The sequence below is a fragment of the Aquila chrysaetos genome, chromosome 4, assembly GCF_900496995.4.
Source record: "Aquila chrysaetos chrysaetos chromosome 4, bAquChr1.4, whole genome shotgun sequence".
NCBI lineage: Eukaryota > Metazoa > Chordata > Aves > Accipitriformes > Accipitridae > Aquila > Aquila chrysaetos.
The window spans coordinates 23,773,895-23,790,224 of NC_044007.1; the positions used below are offsets into that span (position 1 = coordinate 23,773,895).

The following is a 16,330-nucleotide window of genomic DNA, read 5'->3' on the forward strand; positions in this document are numbered from 1 at the left end:
ATACTCATGCTTTTGTTGTTGATGTCAGTGGTGTAACCGTAGGAGACATCTTTTGTTCCATGATAGTTAATTGTTTTGAGGCTTGACCAAATAACCGCCTGTTAACTTCTCTTAATTCAAAACACAGTAGCCTGAGCTGAGACAACTTTTGACAGCTAAGTGATATGGTTTAGTATCATTGGAATTGCCTGGATTCAGAGCTAAAGAGTTAATGACAGAATTAAGGCCAGGTTTGTTGTTCGGTTTCAAGTATTGAGGAACCACCTAAAGGATGCTATTGTCATTTTGCTACTCTGCGTGCCTTCAGTCATCAGACTTATTCCATTGGACGTGAATTCTTAGTGGGAAAATGGTATGGAGAACTATGATCAATTGCATATGTAGTAGAAAATGGAGTCTAGTTTCTTGGGATGAAGATACTAATTGAACACACTGCATGGCCCTCCATTGCAATGTACTGACATTTGAAAATAATGAAAGCCTGTTATTCCTTGCTGTGTAACTATATTTTATTTGTCCAGGGGAAAAGTGCTGCTGGCAGTGCTGTCTTAGGGGGATCAAGAATGGAAAGCATGCTGCAGTCTCTTTATTTGGAGAACAGAGCAGGCTACTACTTCACACACTTCTGTGAGAAGTCAGGGAATAAGGTATGAGCATTTTCCTACCCTGTGATAATTTAGTCCACAATTGACTGAATGCCAAGTTATAGAGGGCAGCCAGACTGAAAAAAAAAAAAAAGGAGAAAGAAAGATTGATGACTGGATGAATTATTACTTGTGAGACTTCAATCCCTCAACAACAATAAACTGTTCATGTGTATATTCAAACTAATGACAGGTCTTAACCAAGCTGTCAGATCCTAACTGTCTCAAACCTATTGGAAATCTGATTGTACCATCAGGGATAAAAAAAGACAAATCATTTTTAAAAACTAGCCTTTAACTTGGCAGAAAAAATGAGGTCTTAACCCACAAAAACATTTTTTAAAAAGATGGAAAATCCGCTATGCTATTACTCATGATAATCTGCCTCCTTCTTACTTGTTGGGTTAGTGATGTCCAAAATCTCCAATGTTTTAAAAACGTTCTTCTGCTTCCACGAAGCTTCTTGGATTTCTGAGAAACATAACACTATTTCTTCTCTGCAGTCAGCAGATCCATCATTCATTGCTGGGTGTAAATTGAGGATTGGTTGGAACAAGTTATGAATCTGAGTCAGTGTTTAGTGGCTTTGCAGAAAAATTGAGTCTTTAGGGGAGATTTGAATGCAATCAAGATGGACATCTGTTTCACCGCTGGCACAAACCAGAATCCAGCAGCAGTAGCTAGAAATGCCTTTGGCTACCAGAAGGCAAGAGCCAATGTTTCCAAAGCTGAATACCTTCAGCTAAAAATGTTAAATGTGTATAGATAGAAATCTAAATAAAAGTAACTTGTTTTTTCATAAGAGATAGGCACCCGTCCACATGTCCTCTAGCCTTTGCAGGTGCCAGACTCCTTTGAAAATTATTTCCTTGAGGTTTTGTCTACAACCATGGAGCCTATTTCACTCATATGCCAGGTCTGGCAGGCTACAGTTTGTGGAGCTAAGTTCCTTGCCCCTATCTTTTTGGAACACTTCCTTTATTGTCCAGTGATGGGAGTTTCAGGTTATTTTTAAGATCAAAACCCCATAAGCACATGATTAAAACAGAGGACTTGGGGAAAGATCTCGACTCCTTCTGAAAGATCATTTGATGTTTGTTTGAATTTATGATGAAATGGGGCCAAGACTCTGTGCCTCAGCAATGCATGTAATAAAAATGTAATGATAGTCCCAGTAACATATGTCAAGTACACAATATTTAATTGTTTTGGTTATTGTTGCAAAATGCTATTTCACCATGGCACAAATTCTGCATGTCCATTATCAGCATTTCTTCTTTAGTGCTGGCTTTATGCCACTGAAATGTGGTTACTCTTCAAATGTTAACTACAATGTTAACAATTTTAATGGCCAATTATGCATAAAGGATACAATAAAAGATATAGTATCACAGTGACGATGCCATTAAATATGTTGTCCTTCTGCCAGTATGTAACAGAAGATTAAATCCATTTTAAATTGAGCTTGATTTATGATGACCCCAAGGAGCTAAATAATTACTTGCATTGGAAAGTCAACCTTTTATAAAGCTGTGATATTTGGGTAGCAATAACTTACAATATTTTTCATCTCTAGTTGTGGAAGAACAGTGTGTACTTTTGGTTTGACCTACAGGCTTATCATCAACTTTTCTACCAAGAAACTCTTCATCCTTTTAAAATATGCAAGCAAGCTCAAGTAAGTCGTAAATAATGTGTTTTCCCTTTGCAAATACATTTGTTCATTCCCTTCACAAATACATTTATTCAGTGTAAAGACTGAAAAGAAAATAGAAAGTAGAAAAGTTTCCAAATCTTGGCAACCCACACCAAGTAAATCTGGGTTGTGGACAATAAAAGAAGCTCTTTGGATTTTTTCCATGGAATTTCTTGATTTAAATGTTAAACATGCATAGTTTGATTTCTAGACTCTCCTGCCTGTTCCCAGTTTTATCTATCATACTTAGTTTACCTAATCTCCCCTTTGCTACTCTGTGTCGTATTTCGAAACTGTCTGCTTAGTGTTAACATCAAAGATAATATATTTTATAAATCATATAATTGTGCTGTAGCTTTCCTTCCATCTCCCGTGGGTTAGAATTTCAGGTCTCACAATCCAGACCTTAGAAAATGACCTTAGTCATGAAAATGGATCTTTCAGTTGTCAGTCCTCTTTTTCTGACTGTCAGGGCATCATTATGCTCTTTTTGCAGTCATCATCCCCCCCCATTTGATCTTTAGACCCTCACTTACTGTCAGGTGGAACTGATATTTCCTATAAATGAGCATACTTAATTGAGCAAGCACTTTAAGTCAGGGAATAAAACAAAAGTCAGTGGGTTCACCACAGGCCATGGGTGCTGATAGCTGTCACTGACTGCAGAACAGTCTGATAGTGCCAGGGAAGGAGGTTGAAGCAGTGTGATATCATTAGAAGAACTCCAAGCAACTTTTAAAATCACTTTGTGAAACTTTGGTCTGTTTTTCCTCTGTAAACCTTGTGTAGGAGTATATCCTATCTGCATATTTCAATATATGCTGTAATAGAGCTACTTCACATGTCGTTGGAACAAATATCTGTAGAGAGCAGTGGAGAATAATCTCTTTGTATGGCTTATGTTACTGAGCATCTGGACTTCCTTGAATTTGTCGTCTTTTCCTACTTGGAGGTTTTACTGGGGCAAATGACAAAATTTTGCATATTTGTCCAGAATTCTCACCTGAATCAGTGTTATTTGTATAGAAACTCCAAGCAGAGGCCGAGGCACAGGGTCCTCCATCTCTCCTGCCACACACACTGGCTAACTTGAACTGCTACCCTATTTAGTTGTTTTCCCCTCCAGCTCTACTTATGGCCTGAGACCGAGGGCAACTGACTGTCTCCCATATCTGCCCAGGCCGATGTGTAACTAGGGACCCCACTCACAACAGGCATGCAAATTAACCATATCTAGACTGTGTTTTCACTTTCCTATATGTTTTGTTGCAGGCTAAATCTTAATTATGGTCCATGATGATTTTCAGTTTGCTTTCATTTCACACCAGCTTACACTCTTCCTGCAGTGGTTGCATAGCTGAAAAATAAGGCTCAGGTCTTTTTTTACTTTTCTTATCTTGTTTCCAGTGCTGGCCTGGTGGTGACAGCAGAACATCGTACAATCAGTGTTACCAGGCAATTGCAGAGAGCTACATACACATAGCCATTAAAGTAAATACATCAAAACAAAATATGTGAAACTGTTCCATTAGCATAACTAACAGCTGAAATGTAACATAACAAATCAACACATGTGCTGCAACATTTGGTATCATTCTCAAGCTTGCCTTTTAAGGCTGCACAAAAATTATTCTTGTTTTCATTGGAACACAGTAAAGAGTCAAGCTGCATCCAATCTACAAGGTCTGCTTATGGAAGAGATGCCTTCCCAAATTCTGCGCTCACCTTTGGCACAATAAGATAGTAATTCCAAATACTCCTAAGAGAACGTGGATCAGATTCACACACGACATCATCATATATATTTTACTATTTATTACAGAAAGAGACATCCAGAGTATTCTGTATGTGTTCTCCCTGCTTCCTGTTAGAAACAAGAGCAAACCTGGATTGCTGTGTATCTGCTACTCATTGTTTAAGTTGTTAGGCTTTTTTATCTCAGCTTTATGATAGAGTAAGAAAAGGCATTCTAAGGTGTATATTCATTCATCCAGAGAAAGAAACTACAGTGAGAATGAAATCTGATGGATAAGTAAAACGAAGAGTACTGGTAATCATCCAGGAACATATATGGTTATTCACTATAAACATAAGCACAGGAGTGTAAAATAAATTGGGAAAGAAAAGCAATAAAGAAACACTTATTGTAGTTTTGGATAAAGAAATAGTTATATAGAGTTACAAAATTTAATACAGTTATGGGAAGTACAATATTTTAACACTAGAATCAATTTAGATAAAGGGAGTTATCATTACTGTGAACTTTTAGGGTCAGACACAAGATTTATGTTAGTGGAAAGTGATGGGAGTTAAGGCAGTTTAGCCTTTCCATTTAAGACCAGCCAGTGCATTGTATTCTTCCATCATATGACTCTGTCAAGCAGCTGCACAAGCCCCTTGTTTAGATCAGAGCAATATCCACGCCTTTGGGCAGCAATACAAAGCACTTGGACTTACATCTTTTCTGTGTTTCTTGCTTCACTCTAGTTATTCTGAGATTGCTTACCAAAGCCTTCTCATCTGGGGATGAATTCACACCAAAACCCAAGGCCTGAACAATCCCTGATTTGGAAGTCATAAATGAGGCCAAAATCTTAATCTGAATTTCCTAAGCATTTTGTATGTTCAGATTTGTTCAATTATAAGTAATTTCAAGATGCAAACTCTGACCAAATTTCCAGATAGGGTTTTGTGTTCAATCCATCACTTATTCTAATACATTTATACGAAAATATATAGCTGGCAGGTAGGAAAATTCTTTGTATTTTACAAAAGGAATAAAGCATTGAATAAATAAAGTATGATGTCACATGCTTAAGATTTTTGTATGAATTTGATAACCTCTAAGTTCATTTAATGTAATTTTTTTCCTGTTGATCCTTTAGGAGATTGGCTAATACAACATTTTCACTATTCCATTGAGATTCAGAAAACCACAGGACTTCCATGACATGGGAGTCAAAAAAGGTTATGAATATTCCTTTTTAAAGGATACAATGTATTTTCCCCCTATATCTTGCTAACTTCCTTGCCCAGTGTTGAAGGCTGTGAACACAGACACTTTGCCTCTTTTTTGGCATGTCTAGAACTCTTTGCAGTTGGTTTTCTTGCAGTCCTTGCATTCAAATCAGTACAGATCTACAGATGCGCCTGAACCCTCAGCAAGGGACACAGGGATGAAAGCTCCTTCTCATTTCTCCTTTATCTGCAAGTGCGTGCATTCACTTTGTCACTTTTACTTGGTGGGTCAAGTCCCATAGCAGTGGATTCTTAGAAGAATTTAAGCAAAAAGATGGCATCATGCCAAATCCTGAGGCACTGTAAATCTGCATCCTTCAAAAGTGAAGAGGCCATCCTGATTACAGCACTAAGGGTCTGGCCCTTTGGGTTTGGAAAAGTGTATTTCTACAGCTAGCTTAACAACATCTAAATTTCTGCTTCACATGTATTACCAACCCTAATTATTGTTTCTGGAAAAAAATGTCTGTCTTTACTATGCTCCAGTTTTGCATGTGAAATTATACAGGACTGGGTGCAGTTCTGCAGGTAGAGCAACTTGCAAAGGCTGTCCCTAATATGGCAATACATTACGACAGTGTTTATGTGAGCAGATTGTCAATAGTTTTTGGCCAAAGGTTCCTTAGTCTGGGCAATTCCTGACTGTGTAGGCTGATACCTTTTGTCAGCTCTAAAGAAGAGCTGCAAATATACTCAAGTTAAGCCATTTCATACAAAATCATGGGGGAAAGAAGACTTCCGCCCAAGAAACTTGTGGAGTGTTTGTTTTGATTTTATTCTTAACACTATGCTAAAAATGATCAGCCTTTGAGGAACCAGATTAAATGTGTGTTAAAATATTGAGGACCTATTTTGGACCCTTTTCACCAATTTACAGATCCCTTGTGTAGTTTTATGAGTCATAACAGGTGGAGCAATGTAGCCCTAATGACGAATAAAATGGTTAACCTCTCTTTAAAAAGTCTATTTTTAAAGATACCACATCTTTATATCATTGGACTGGTCCCTTCTAATTTGGCTATTTTATATGTTAAATGTTTTGGATCAGACTAGAACATGATGTAACTGAAACTTTACTAGTGTTAGGGTTCTTCAAAATAACTTCCAACTTTTGAAATCACTATGAATCTAATTAATGCTGTCTCTGTTAAATTTAAATTTATTTGGGGATTTGCTAGAAGGGCATAATTTAGGATAAATGTGGTCTTGTTCTTCAGCTAGGACTCTTCCTGTGGATGTCCTCATTCTTTGATCTTACCCTTACACCTGCAGGTCTTTATTGCACTGATAACATGGGCCACAATAGCCACAAACCATCTTTGTTTTCAGGGATTAGACCTATGTAGAAAGGGGGTGGAATCCTGCATAGACAGTAAATATAGTAATCATAACAAGTTCTAACTGGGGGATGGATGTCAGCCATCGTAGCCTTGTATTCCTCAGTGACCTGATATCAGGAGAGTCTAAAGGGTCTGTTTCAAATTGTTAAGGTCCAAAATAATGGGGATGTAGCCTGGTACTGTTGCTGTTTGAAAGAAAGAGTCTAATAAATCAGAATTTCATTTAAAACAAACAGAAACATAATTATTTAATGTATTCAAACATTCTCCCACTGTGCCTGAAATCTAAACACAACAGTGTTTTATTACTGCTTGAACACTGAGTAAATGTATTATTTCCTTTTCTACTGCTTTGTACATCTGCTAGTTACAGCTGGATTCTAGCAACATAAGGAAAATGAGAATTATCAGAAACCTGCATTCTTCGTTGTCAAAACTGTGTGATAATAAATAGTGAAGATGGGCTCCTCAGTGCCATCCTAGAGAGAAATTCTGATTTATGCTACTAATCTGACCCCCGACCATATGTTTGAAAATTAGTTAGACTTTGACAATATGAAGAAGAGAAAACATTTATAAGTATATGAAATTTATTATGGCAGCATCTTTTTTCACTTGAGTTCCTAGCTGCAGTCAGAATCCTGATGTATTAGGAAGATATTCTGGAATATCTTCTTCCAAGATATTCCTGGAAGAAAGTGTTTTTCTCTGAGCTTTCAATGTTCTTTTTCGTAGCAACTTATGAAACCTTTAAAAACCAAGAATTTGACTTAGGGGACTATTTGAAAAAAAAATAAAAAAATTATTTAAAATAAATAAAAAAATTACTCTATGCTTCAAGAATGAGCTGCTAGTGAGAAGGAAACATTCTCCAGGTTCAGCTTTCTTCTGTTTGTACATGTTGAATAGCAAACTCTGTGTGCTTCATAAAAAAGCATGTTGTAAACCTTGCTTTGGTAAGGATTTAGACCTCAGTTGTGTAGTGGTATCTTTTGTTACAGATCCTGTACCATGATGGAGTCTCACCAATGTCAAAGAACTGTGCAAGAGAATCTCCACACAGAATGAAATTTTATAATTTTTCATTAATTTTAACCTTTAATTTACAAATTCCCATCTATTCAGAAGAAGTAAGACTCCTTCACAAATTGGCCTAGCACATATTCTGCAAAACAACAATGTGACTTCATGAAGAATGCAGTTGGTGTAATGATTGTGGTTATCTGAACCCAACTAAGAATCAGCCAAATATCTGCAAGCAAAAATTACATTAAGCATCATTTTGTGATCTAACCATTTTAACAAGTAGGAGTAAAAAGTGGCAGAGAGGTCAGTTATGGCAATAACTGAATTTTGGACTAAACAGTAATATTGGTAAAAACAAGGCAGGTGTAATTAGATATATGTTCAGAATATACAGCGGGGCAGTGGGGGACAAATATGTATTAATTCTCTCTTTCAATGGACTGTGACCATTGGAAGGGATGATGGCTAAGAAACAGTTTTCTTCTGTTTTATCGTAGTTCCTTTATGCAACTTACATTGCCCCATCTGCCAATATGGACATTGGACTTCATCAGAGTAAGAAAAACGTGATTTATCAGAAAATTGACCCAGCTTTTGAGGATCTTTTTGACCTAGCAGAAGAATATATCCTCACTGTTCTGCTAGAACCGTGGATGAAGATGGTGGAAGCAGACAAATATACTTATGGAAAGGTAACTGATCTCGATGACACCGTGAAAGATTCTTATGCTGGGAAAGAAATTCACAGGAGCCTTCATATGCAACCCTGTTACATTTATAGTCAGGAAGGGAGAACTATTACGGGATGTTTTGCTTACCCACTCCTTTCTATGCTGATGCATGGAGTAGGCTGAGCTTCCTGTGGAGAGCAGGCTTCCCATCTGAAAGGAAGGTGCAGGCTTCATAGACCCCTTGGTCTGAGAATTAGGGAGGAATGGATCTTGCTATGGCAAAATTTCTCTTCGGACTCAGGAAGCGTCATGTTTCTGCAATCTTATCATTGATCAAAAGTAATTTTCTTATGATGGATTGCCCACAAGCCTTCTATGTTTTTCATGATAAGCACAAAATAAGCTGTGTTTCTAGAGTGTGTTGTGGTTTAACCCCAGCCAGCAACTAAGCACCACACAGCCGCTTGCTCACTCCCCCCCACCCAGTGGGATGAGGGAGAGAATTGGAAAAAAAAAAAGTAAAACTTGTGGGTTGAGATAAGAACAGTTTAATAGAACAGAAAGGAAGAAACTAATAAGGATAATAATAACAATATTAAAATGACAATAATAAGAAAAGGACTGGAATAGACAAGTGATGCACAATGTAAGTGCTCACCACCTGCCAACTGACACCCAGTTAGTACCTAAGTGGTGATTCCTCCCAGCCCCACTCCCCCCAGTTTATATATGGGACATGACATCACATGGTATGGAATATCCCTTTGGCCAATTTGGGTCAGCTGTCCTGGCTGTGTCCCCTCCCAACTTCTTGTGCCCCTCCAGCCTTCTTGCTGGCTGGGCATGAGAAGCTGGAAAATTCTTGACTTTAGACTAAACATTACTTAGCAACAACTGAAAACATCAGTGTTATCAACATTCTTCTCATACTGAATCCAAGACATAACACTATACCAGCTACTAGGAAGACAATTAACTCTACCTCAGCCAAAACCAGGACAAGTGTCAGTACAGTGATGCTAGGTCCATGTTAATTGTATCAAGTATTTCTTGGTGTTTAGAATTAAAGTGCAGCTACTGCTTAGCATAAGAGGAAATGTGATATGGTGATCCAGCTGTATTTGCCCCAAACACTTTTTAGATAGCTGCCCTGCTGGCTTCCTGAAGTAGGTGGCTCAGTTGTGTAGTCAGTTCTAATCCCAGAAAGCCTCTGAAGGCTTGAATTGAGCAGGCTCATGGAGGTCAGAGGACATGGCTGCAATCCTGACTCTGCTTTTGACAAATAAGAACAAGAAATGGTAGAGGAAGTGGTGGATGCTGTGGCGCTCTGCTCTTTGTAAACTTACCTGCAAGTTACCACCTGTATGTCAAACTTCTAATTCCAAGTCTTTAACATCTCTCTCTCGGATATGGAAGGAGAAACTTACAATGGGCAATCAAGGATTTGCATTTCTCCGCTATGACCTTAGATGAAGCATCGCCATTTTTACAGCAGTATTGCCAGGTTCTTCAGCACTTTGCAGCTGAGGAGGTTCATGAAGCAGAGGTCTTATCCACATTTTTCTGTGGAAAAATAGTCTTTGATGAGGTATGTTTTTCCTTATGGGTTTATGTAAATGTGTCTTGAGTCATTTTATATCTTCAGCCCCACTACAGCAGTGGGTTTCATGGTTTAATCATGCAATAGGAGAAAAAAATGCTTATCTTGGTTTGTTTGCAAACCCCTCTCTGAGAATTTCACCCGGTGCCCTAGTATTGTATGCCATGAGGAACAGTGAACAATTGTTATCTTGGCATATTCTCAATGTTTCTATGCTTTTACATGTTTCTGTTGTATCCCACTTCAATTACATCCCTTTGAAACTCAAGAATCCTAGGCTATTTGACCTCTCCTCTTACAGAAGGTATTCCATACCTTTGTTACACTTATCACCCCCATCTCTATCTGTTATTTTATATTCTTTTGATGAGATGCAAGCAGTACTCAAGATCTGGATGCACTAAGGATTATCCAGTGGCAGAATCATGTTTTCTGTTTTGCTCTTTGTTCCTTTCCTAATTGTTCCTATGATTCTAACTGCCTTTTGACTCCTGGTGAACTTTGAGTGGATGTGCAAAATGTAAGCTAATAGCCATCTGCAATGATTCCAAGATCTCTTTACTAAGTAATAACAACTAATGGAAAGCCCTAATTTGGAGATCACTGGAATGACTTAATGTTTATTGTTGTTGAATTCAGCTGCCCTTTTATCATGCAGACGTTAGAGTGTCCTGAAATCCTGCAGCTCTTCACAGTCAATTTAATTTTTTACTCTGTGGAATCGTTTTGCAAACTTCGTTGTCTCCTCACTCACCTCCTTTTCCAGATAATTTCTGAATGTTTAAAAAAACAACCTCAGTGCAGATCCCTGTGAGACTCCAATAGGAACCCCACCCCATAATAAAAGTTATTTATTTATTTATTTATTTATTATTTTCTACCTTCCAGTTAATTCATAAGGGGACCTCTCTCTCATCCTGTGATAACTTAATTTGCTTAAGAAACTTTGAAAGTTTGAACGTTGAAAAAAACCTACTAAAATGAAGTATGCTAATCCAAAAACATCTGCAAAATATTCTCTTTGCATTTCAGCATCTTTTCTAAGCTTTCAGATAAATTATTTTTTCTAAGCTATTTCAGCTATAATAGTTTGTGACCTGCAAAACACTGTGTAATTGATCGATGCTTTCATTAATCTGAAATTTTATTTACTTTCTATATCAGACTAGTTTTAGTCTTTTGTAAATGTATATTTTCCATGTGTATTATCAATACTAGTTGTCTAGTATCTATTGCCAGTCCACACTGAGTCAAATTATCGACTCAGCTGAGTATTATTATACATCATTTTTGTACAAAAAGGACTCTGCTTTTGAGCACTCTCCCAGTACAGTGTTTTCACTGCTTCTAGTGATGGCAGAATTGCTCCAAAGTAAGAATTGAAAATATAAACTTTTGCTTTAAGTTAAGTTAATACGTGTGTCAGTTTATACCTCCTTGAGTTAACTGAGGGATAATCTATTGCCCTTTCAGTTTAGATGATGCTTTGCTTTGCAAGTGTAGTTACGTGCAGACTTCTCAGTGCCCTAATAACACAAACATCTTAATCAGAGCATGAAAAAACAGAACTAAATCCTTTTGAGTGCACAATACATGCATTTATGAAGAGTTATAATACACAGACATAAAACGACCTGTTCTAGGAGGCACTAGAGTCTCTTTGTACTAGGCACAGGCTGATGCTCAGGCACACTCCTTCCCAGCACAAAGACAAGGTCTGCTTTGTATTTTGTTCAGTCCCTGGCTCTACTCTTCCCCTTTGTTCTACCATACAGCAGGATATATTTGGCCCATAATGAAACAAGATATTTTATCAAGAATTAGGTGAGTCTAAAATTGTTTATTTGGGACATGATCAGTATGTATCTACATTTTTATCTTTAAATGAAACGTGAAAACAGGAGAGTTCCCTTTTATTGTTGACTCTCATCCTGCCTCTATCTGCTTTCTGTTTAAACTTTATGAAAAATGTTCTGAGTTATTTTCCTATTTACTTTTAAACTACATTTTCTTTTAAAGGAAAGAATACCCCAAAAGCACTTTATAACAGTGGAAGAGAGTTACACTGAGCCTGAAGGCATTCAGATAACACAGTGATTAGTGTGGGATTCACACTTAGACAAAAGCGTAATGAGTATTAATTTAAAAACTCTTCTCTTGCACATAAGCTCTTGTATATTAAAACCACAGCTTTCTAATCTTTGTAAGGGGCATGCTAATCAGTATAATGCATTGGCTCAATTTTACTAAATATCCTAAAACCTGCATTTGAATGGTTTAGTCAGTCGAGAGGGTCACCAAACTATTCCTTATGCTGTTACCAATTGTTTGCACATAACATCGAGAACCGCTCTAGTTATATACATAAGGCTTCTAATTAAGTTAAAAAACGCCAATACTTCATGAGTTCTAATCATGCACAATTTATTATTTTAAGGCATTACCTGGTATAAAACTAATGAAGGGGACAAGACTGAAAGTCTGACAGCTTTCACCTTCACTGTTTAGATATTATAGCATCTTTCTTGTCTTAAATTTCCATTTCTGGAAATCTGTGGCACTCTATCTTTTGATATTTCCCACTGAGAGTCATAGTTTAAAGATCTGTTTTTCTGCTTCTCAGTGGCACTTTGACATACAATTTGCTGGTATAGGCAATCAGGTAAGTCTGACACAATATACACAATATAATATATACACTATATGCACAACATAATTTAGCAATTTTTTAAATACAAAATTCTTTTCTTAAAGATACAGTTAGGTTATTTAGTGGTGTTCTGTAGAAATCTGCATGTGATCCTACACAGATCTGGAAACTTTATTCTACCAGAGCTTTTAGTTAAATTGTTTTTCACAAGGATGTGACTTCTCATGTCTTCTAAACATCAGTCTCATTACTGGCAAACGTATTCTTTTCTATCCACTGTCACTGGCAAGGTGCCCGTCCAGTTCTCCATCTTTCTATAATGTGGACTGTAGGGATGACATAAGATATTATTTTTATTAGGTGGAGTTGGTGGAAGAAACTCGACAGCTGGACTCCATGTACTTTAGAAAGCTCCAGGCTTTGCATCAAGAGAGTGGTTCCAAGAAGGATGAGGTAAGACAAGTACCTACTAACAAAAACAAACTCTTTTTCTATCAGAGAGGGTTAACACTTTGAGTATCAGCAATGTAACACTGACTACATGCCAGTTTGGAGAAGCAAGTAGTACGATCTCTACCATACATTTTGGGAAATGATTGACAGCCATTGTGTTAATTACAAATACAGGTTTTCTGTCAGTTACATCAACATCAGACCACTGTATGATTGCAGTCAATGAGACAGTTTCCACTAAAGTCTGTGGAATGTATTTTGGGACCTTAATCTTGAGTAAATACCTCAATTTCAAGTAAATTACAGGTATATATTGGTTTATTTGATTATGGAACCTGCACACACTGGTATGTTTAAAACAAACATAAAACTAAAGCTGATTAAGAGCTGGAGCCTTAACTCTATTTTCTCAGCAATCTCAAAGCTGTTTTACAGAGACAGAAGTTATCTAACGCAAGGATTATTAGACTGAGCAAAATATAGAGATGAAAAAAGCAGTTATGCAAGTGAAATAATTTCTTCCTCAGAGTACTGTTGCTGACTCTGGTCTGCCATCCTGCCTTGATGCTCTCAAAGAAGACCAGCACTTGTGTCAAGTTCCCAAAGAATTGGCAGGTACTAATCTATCCGACCTGATGCATGACAAAGAGAAGTTAGAACAGTTCTGGGATTTTCTTAATGAGCATTCTGCTGGGTACGTTTCTTCATTATTATTTCACCCATTTCTAAGTTCAGAAGAAATCTTTGTTGGGGATCTTGGCTATCTAGATGTTCCCATTTTTTAGTATTTTTTTAAAATGTGTTTGTATATTTATGAAATACACATGCACATTTTTCAGACAACTGAATTGTCTTAACATTTTTGGGGTAAAAATTATCCTGTCTCAACATGTTTGTATTACAGTTCTGCTTTCAGTTTCTGCTTTGATTAGTGGCAAATGCCTGAGCAGAGCAATTAGTCTACAATGAGTAAAAATTTATCTTTTTTAGTACAGATTCAATTTAGTACATTTTAAAAATGAAAGCTGAGTGTTATAAAAATGTGCAAATAGAAGACAGCCACACTATTCTCACAGCGTGAGAGCAACCGCAGTTTTGTCTTTGCACTGCTCTGAACAGAATAAAGTACCAGCTTGTAGCAGATACAGTTTATGCAGGGTTTTTGAAAAAGTGAGCCCATTTGTTTAAAAACGAAGGTCTAAACAGAAGTTCTAGCAGAAGTCAATGTGAGTTTGCCACCTTTTTTTTTTTTTTTCCCCAAGCCCCACACTAATCTCTATCCTGTTTTAGGGAAAAGCAAATATACTTTTTAAGTAACTGCTAGCAAATTGTTACTTCCTTCCTTTAACCTGGGTTCCCATGAGCTGATGCTTTGCATATTGCCTACTGCTTCTAGTCAAGCACTGCTATTGTTTTAGATTGGATATTGGTCAGCTTTTTCAAAAGTGTCCACAGATGGACATCTAGCACAGGATTCCCCTAGCCAAGGCTCAATGTCATCACTTCTGCTTCTCATCATAGGTTCCCTTTGTAGTCAGAGAGAGAAATACACACTTCTGGACACAATTCTTCTGATTCTGAAGGTAACATCTAAAACTAGTTTGGATGGATCATTCCTAAAGATGGCTATTTCTGCTCACTGACTACAAAAAGACTGTAGGTAATGAGTTCAGATGGAGATTCTTATGCTGTGGGTGCCTATGGTCAAGTGACTTCTGAGTTAGTTGTCTAGATATCAATGGTCTCCAAACTTTTTGATTGTGCACCCCATCAGTAAAAAATTTTTGAGCACGCACCGTCAATATACGTATATTTATTTTTTAATGAATTATATACGTGTGCTACTGAAGTTCTAATATTTTCTTTCTGCCCCTCAATGAATCATCTCGCATACCTCCCTGGGGTGCACACACCCCACTGTGGAGACCCCTGGTCTAGACTTCTTCTCTAACTGGGGAAATAGTAGGAATTGCCAGAGAACAGGTCACTGGCTAGGATGGGATCCTGGACAGGTATGCTGAATTGCCTCTGGGACTACCTACCTCTCTGTTAATCACAGACATGTCTCATCTTAAGTGACAGAGCCAGGCAGAGAAATGTTTAATTTATGGAGAAATTTTATTTTGTAAAAATTCATAATGAAGAAAAACATTTGAAAAAGTCTCACAAAACAGTGTTTTAGAGTAGGTCCAGACCTAGTAACTCTGAAGTCCAGCTGGCATGCTACAGTAAAAATGCTTAATGGTACTATAAGCTGAAGGGATCCTAGAACTAATGCAGTCTGGAAAATTTCAGCAAGAAGCAACAAATGTGTCATTTGCCTCTTCATCAAAATTTACAGTTCTGTTATTGCCCAATTGTAAGTGATCCAAATTTCAGGAAGGACAGGCTGCTGAGTACCTGGGCACAAATTCTGGTAAGAAACTAAACAAAGTTCCATTAATTAATATTTTGTTATAAATACAGGTTATCTTCATACAATTGCAGGACAATTTGTGTTACTTTGGGTTAGTGGGTTACCACTTGTTAGTCTTGCCAGATTAACTGACTATGCACATGCTCCTGATCCATTGAAAGGAAAAAGTACAGTATGCTATGATAAGCCACCACTGTAAATGGTTTAACCTAACACACTTTAAGATTATATACTTTGCTTTTTATATAAGATGGACATATTTGACCAGTTGTCATAGGTAGATGCCAAGGAGTAACTCCATAAACCACAGTAACTTGGATCACTTGCATTTGGGTGAACTTTCTCACGTTGTGATGAACTAGCAAATGAGCGAATTTCAGTCTCAATAGAACTTAGGTCTGTAAGGGTCTCAAAAGACTTTTGAAAGGGAGACATCTGTTCTTAAATCAGTCGGATGCTTTTGAAAGTTTTACTCATAGATTAATGCTTTGAAAAGGCCAGTTATTAACCAAATGGAAAAGTGAAACAGATTTGTCTGAATTTAATGTTTCATATTTCCTGCTGCAAATACAGTGAATGTCCTCATCAAATGCTCACAAAACTAATAAAATACTATCAGAAAAAAGTCATATAAATTAAACTGAAATTGTAGGTATGTCACATATTCTGTCCTCTGGTTTAAAGAACAAAACCAATATATGTTCCATTAAAACAAACTTCAATTGATAGTATACACTCAAATGATTATGAACAATATATAAATCAAGAATTGCATATGGAGATTATTCATCACTTACTATGAATACTATGATATAA

The 16,330-nt window shown here is 37.1% G+C and overlaps 1 protein-coding gene across 1 annotated transcript in view; it reads left to right on the forward strand.

The window, feature by feature from the left end:
- RGS22 (regulator of G protein signaling 22) overlaps positions 1-16,330 on the forward strand; it is a 70,326-nt gene that overhangs the window by 28,112 nt on the left and 25,884 nt on the right. The window contains exons 13-17 of the mRNA XM_041123218.1: positions 522-647; positions 2,221-2,322; positions 8,222-8,416; positions 13,006-13,098; positions 13,626-13,792. Of these exons, the coding sequence (XP_040979152.1) occupies positions 522-647; positions 2,221-2,322; positions 8,222-8,416; positions 13,006-13,098; positions 13,626-13,792 (683 nt within the window). The remainder of the gene's footprint in view (positions 1-521; positions 648-2,220; positions 2,323-8,221; positions 8,417-13,005; positions 13,099-13,625; positions 13,793-16,330) is intronic.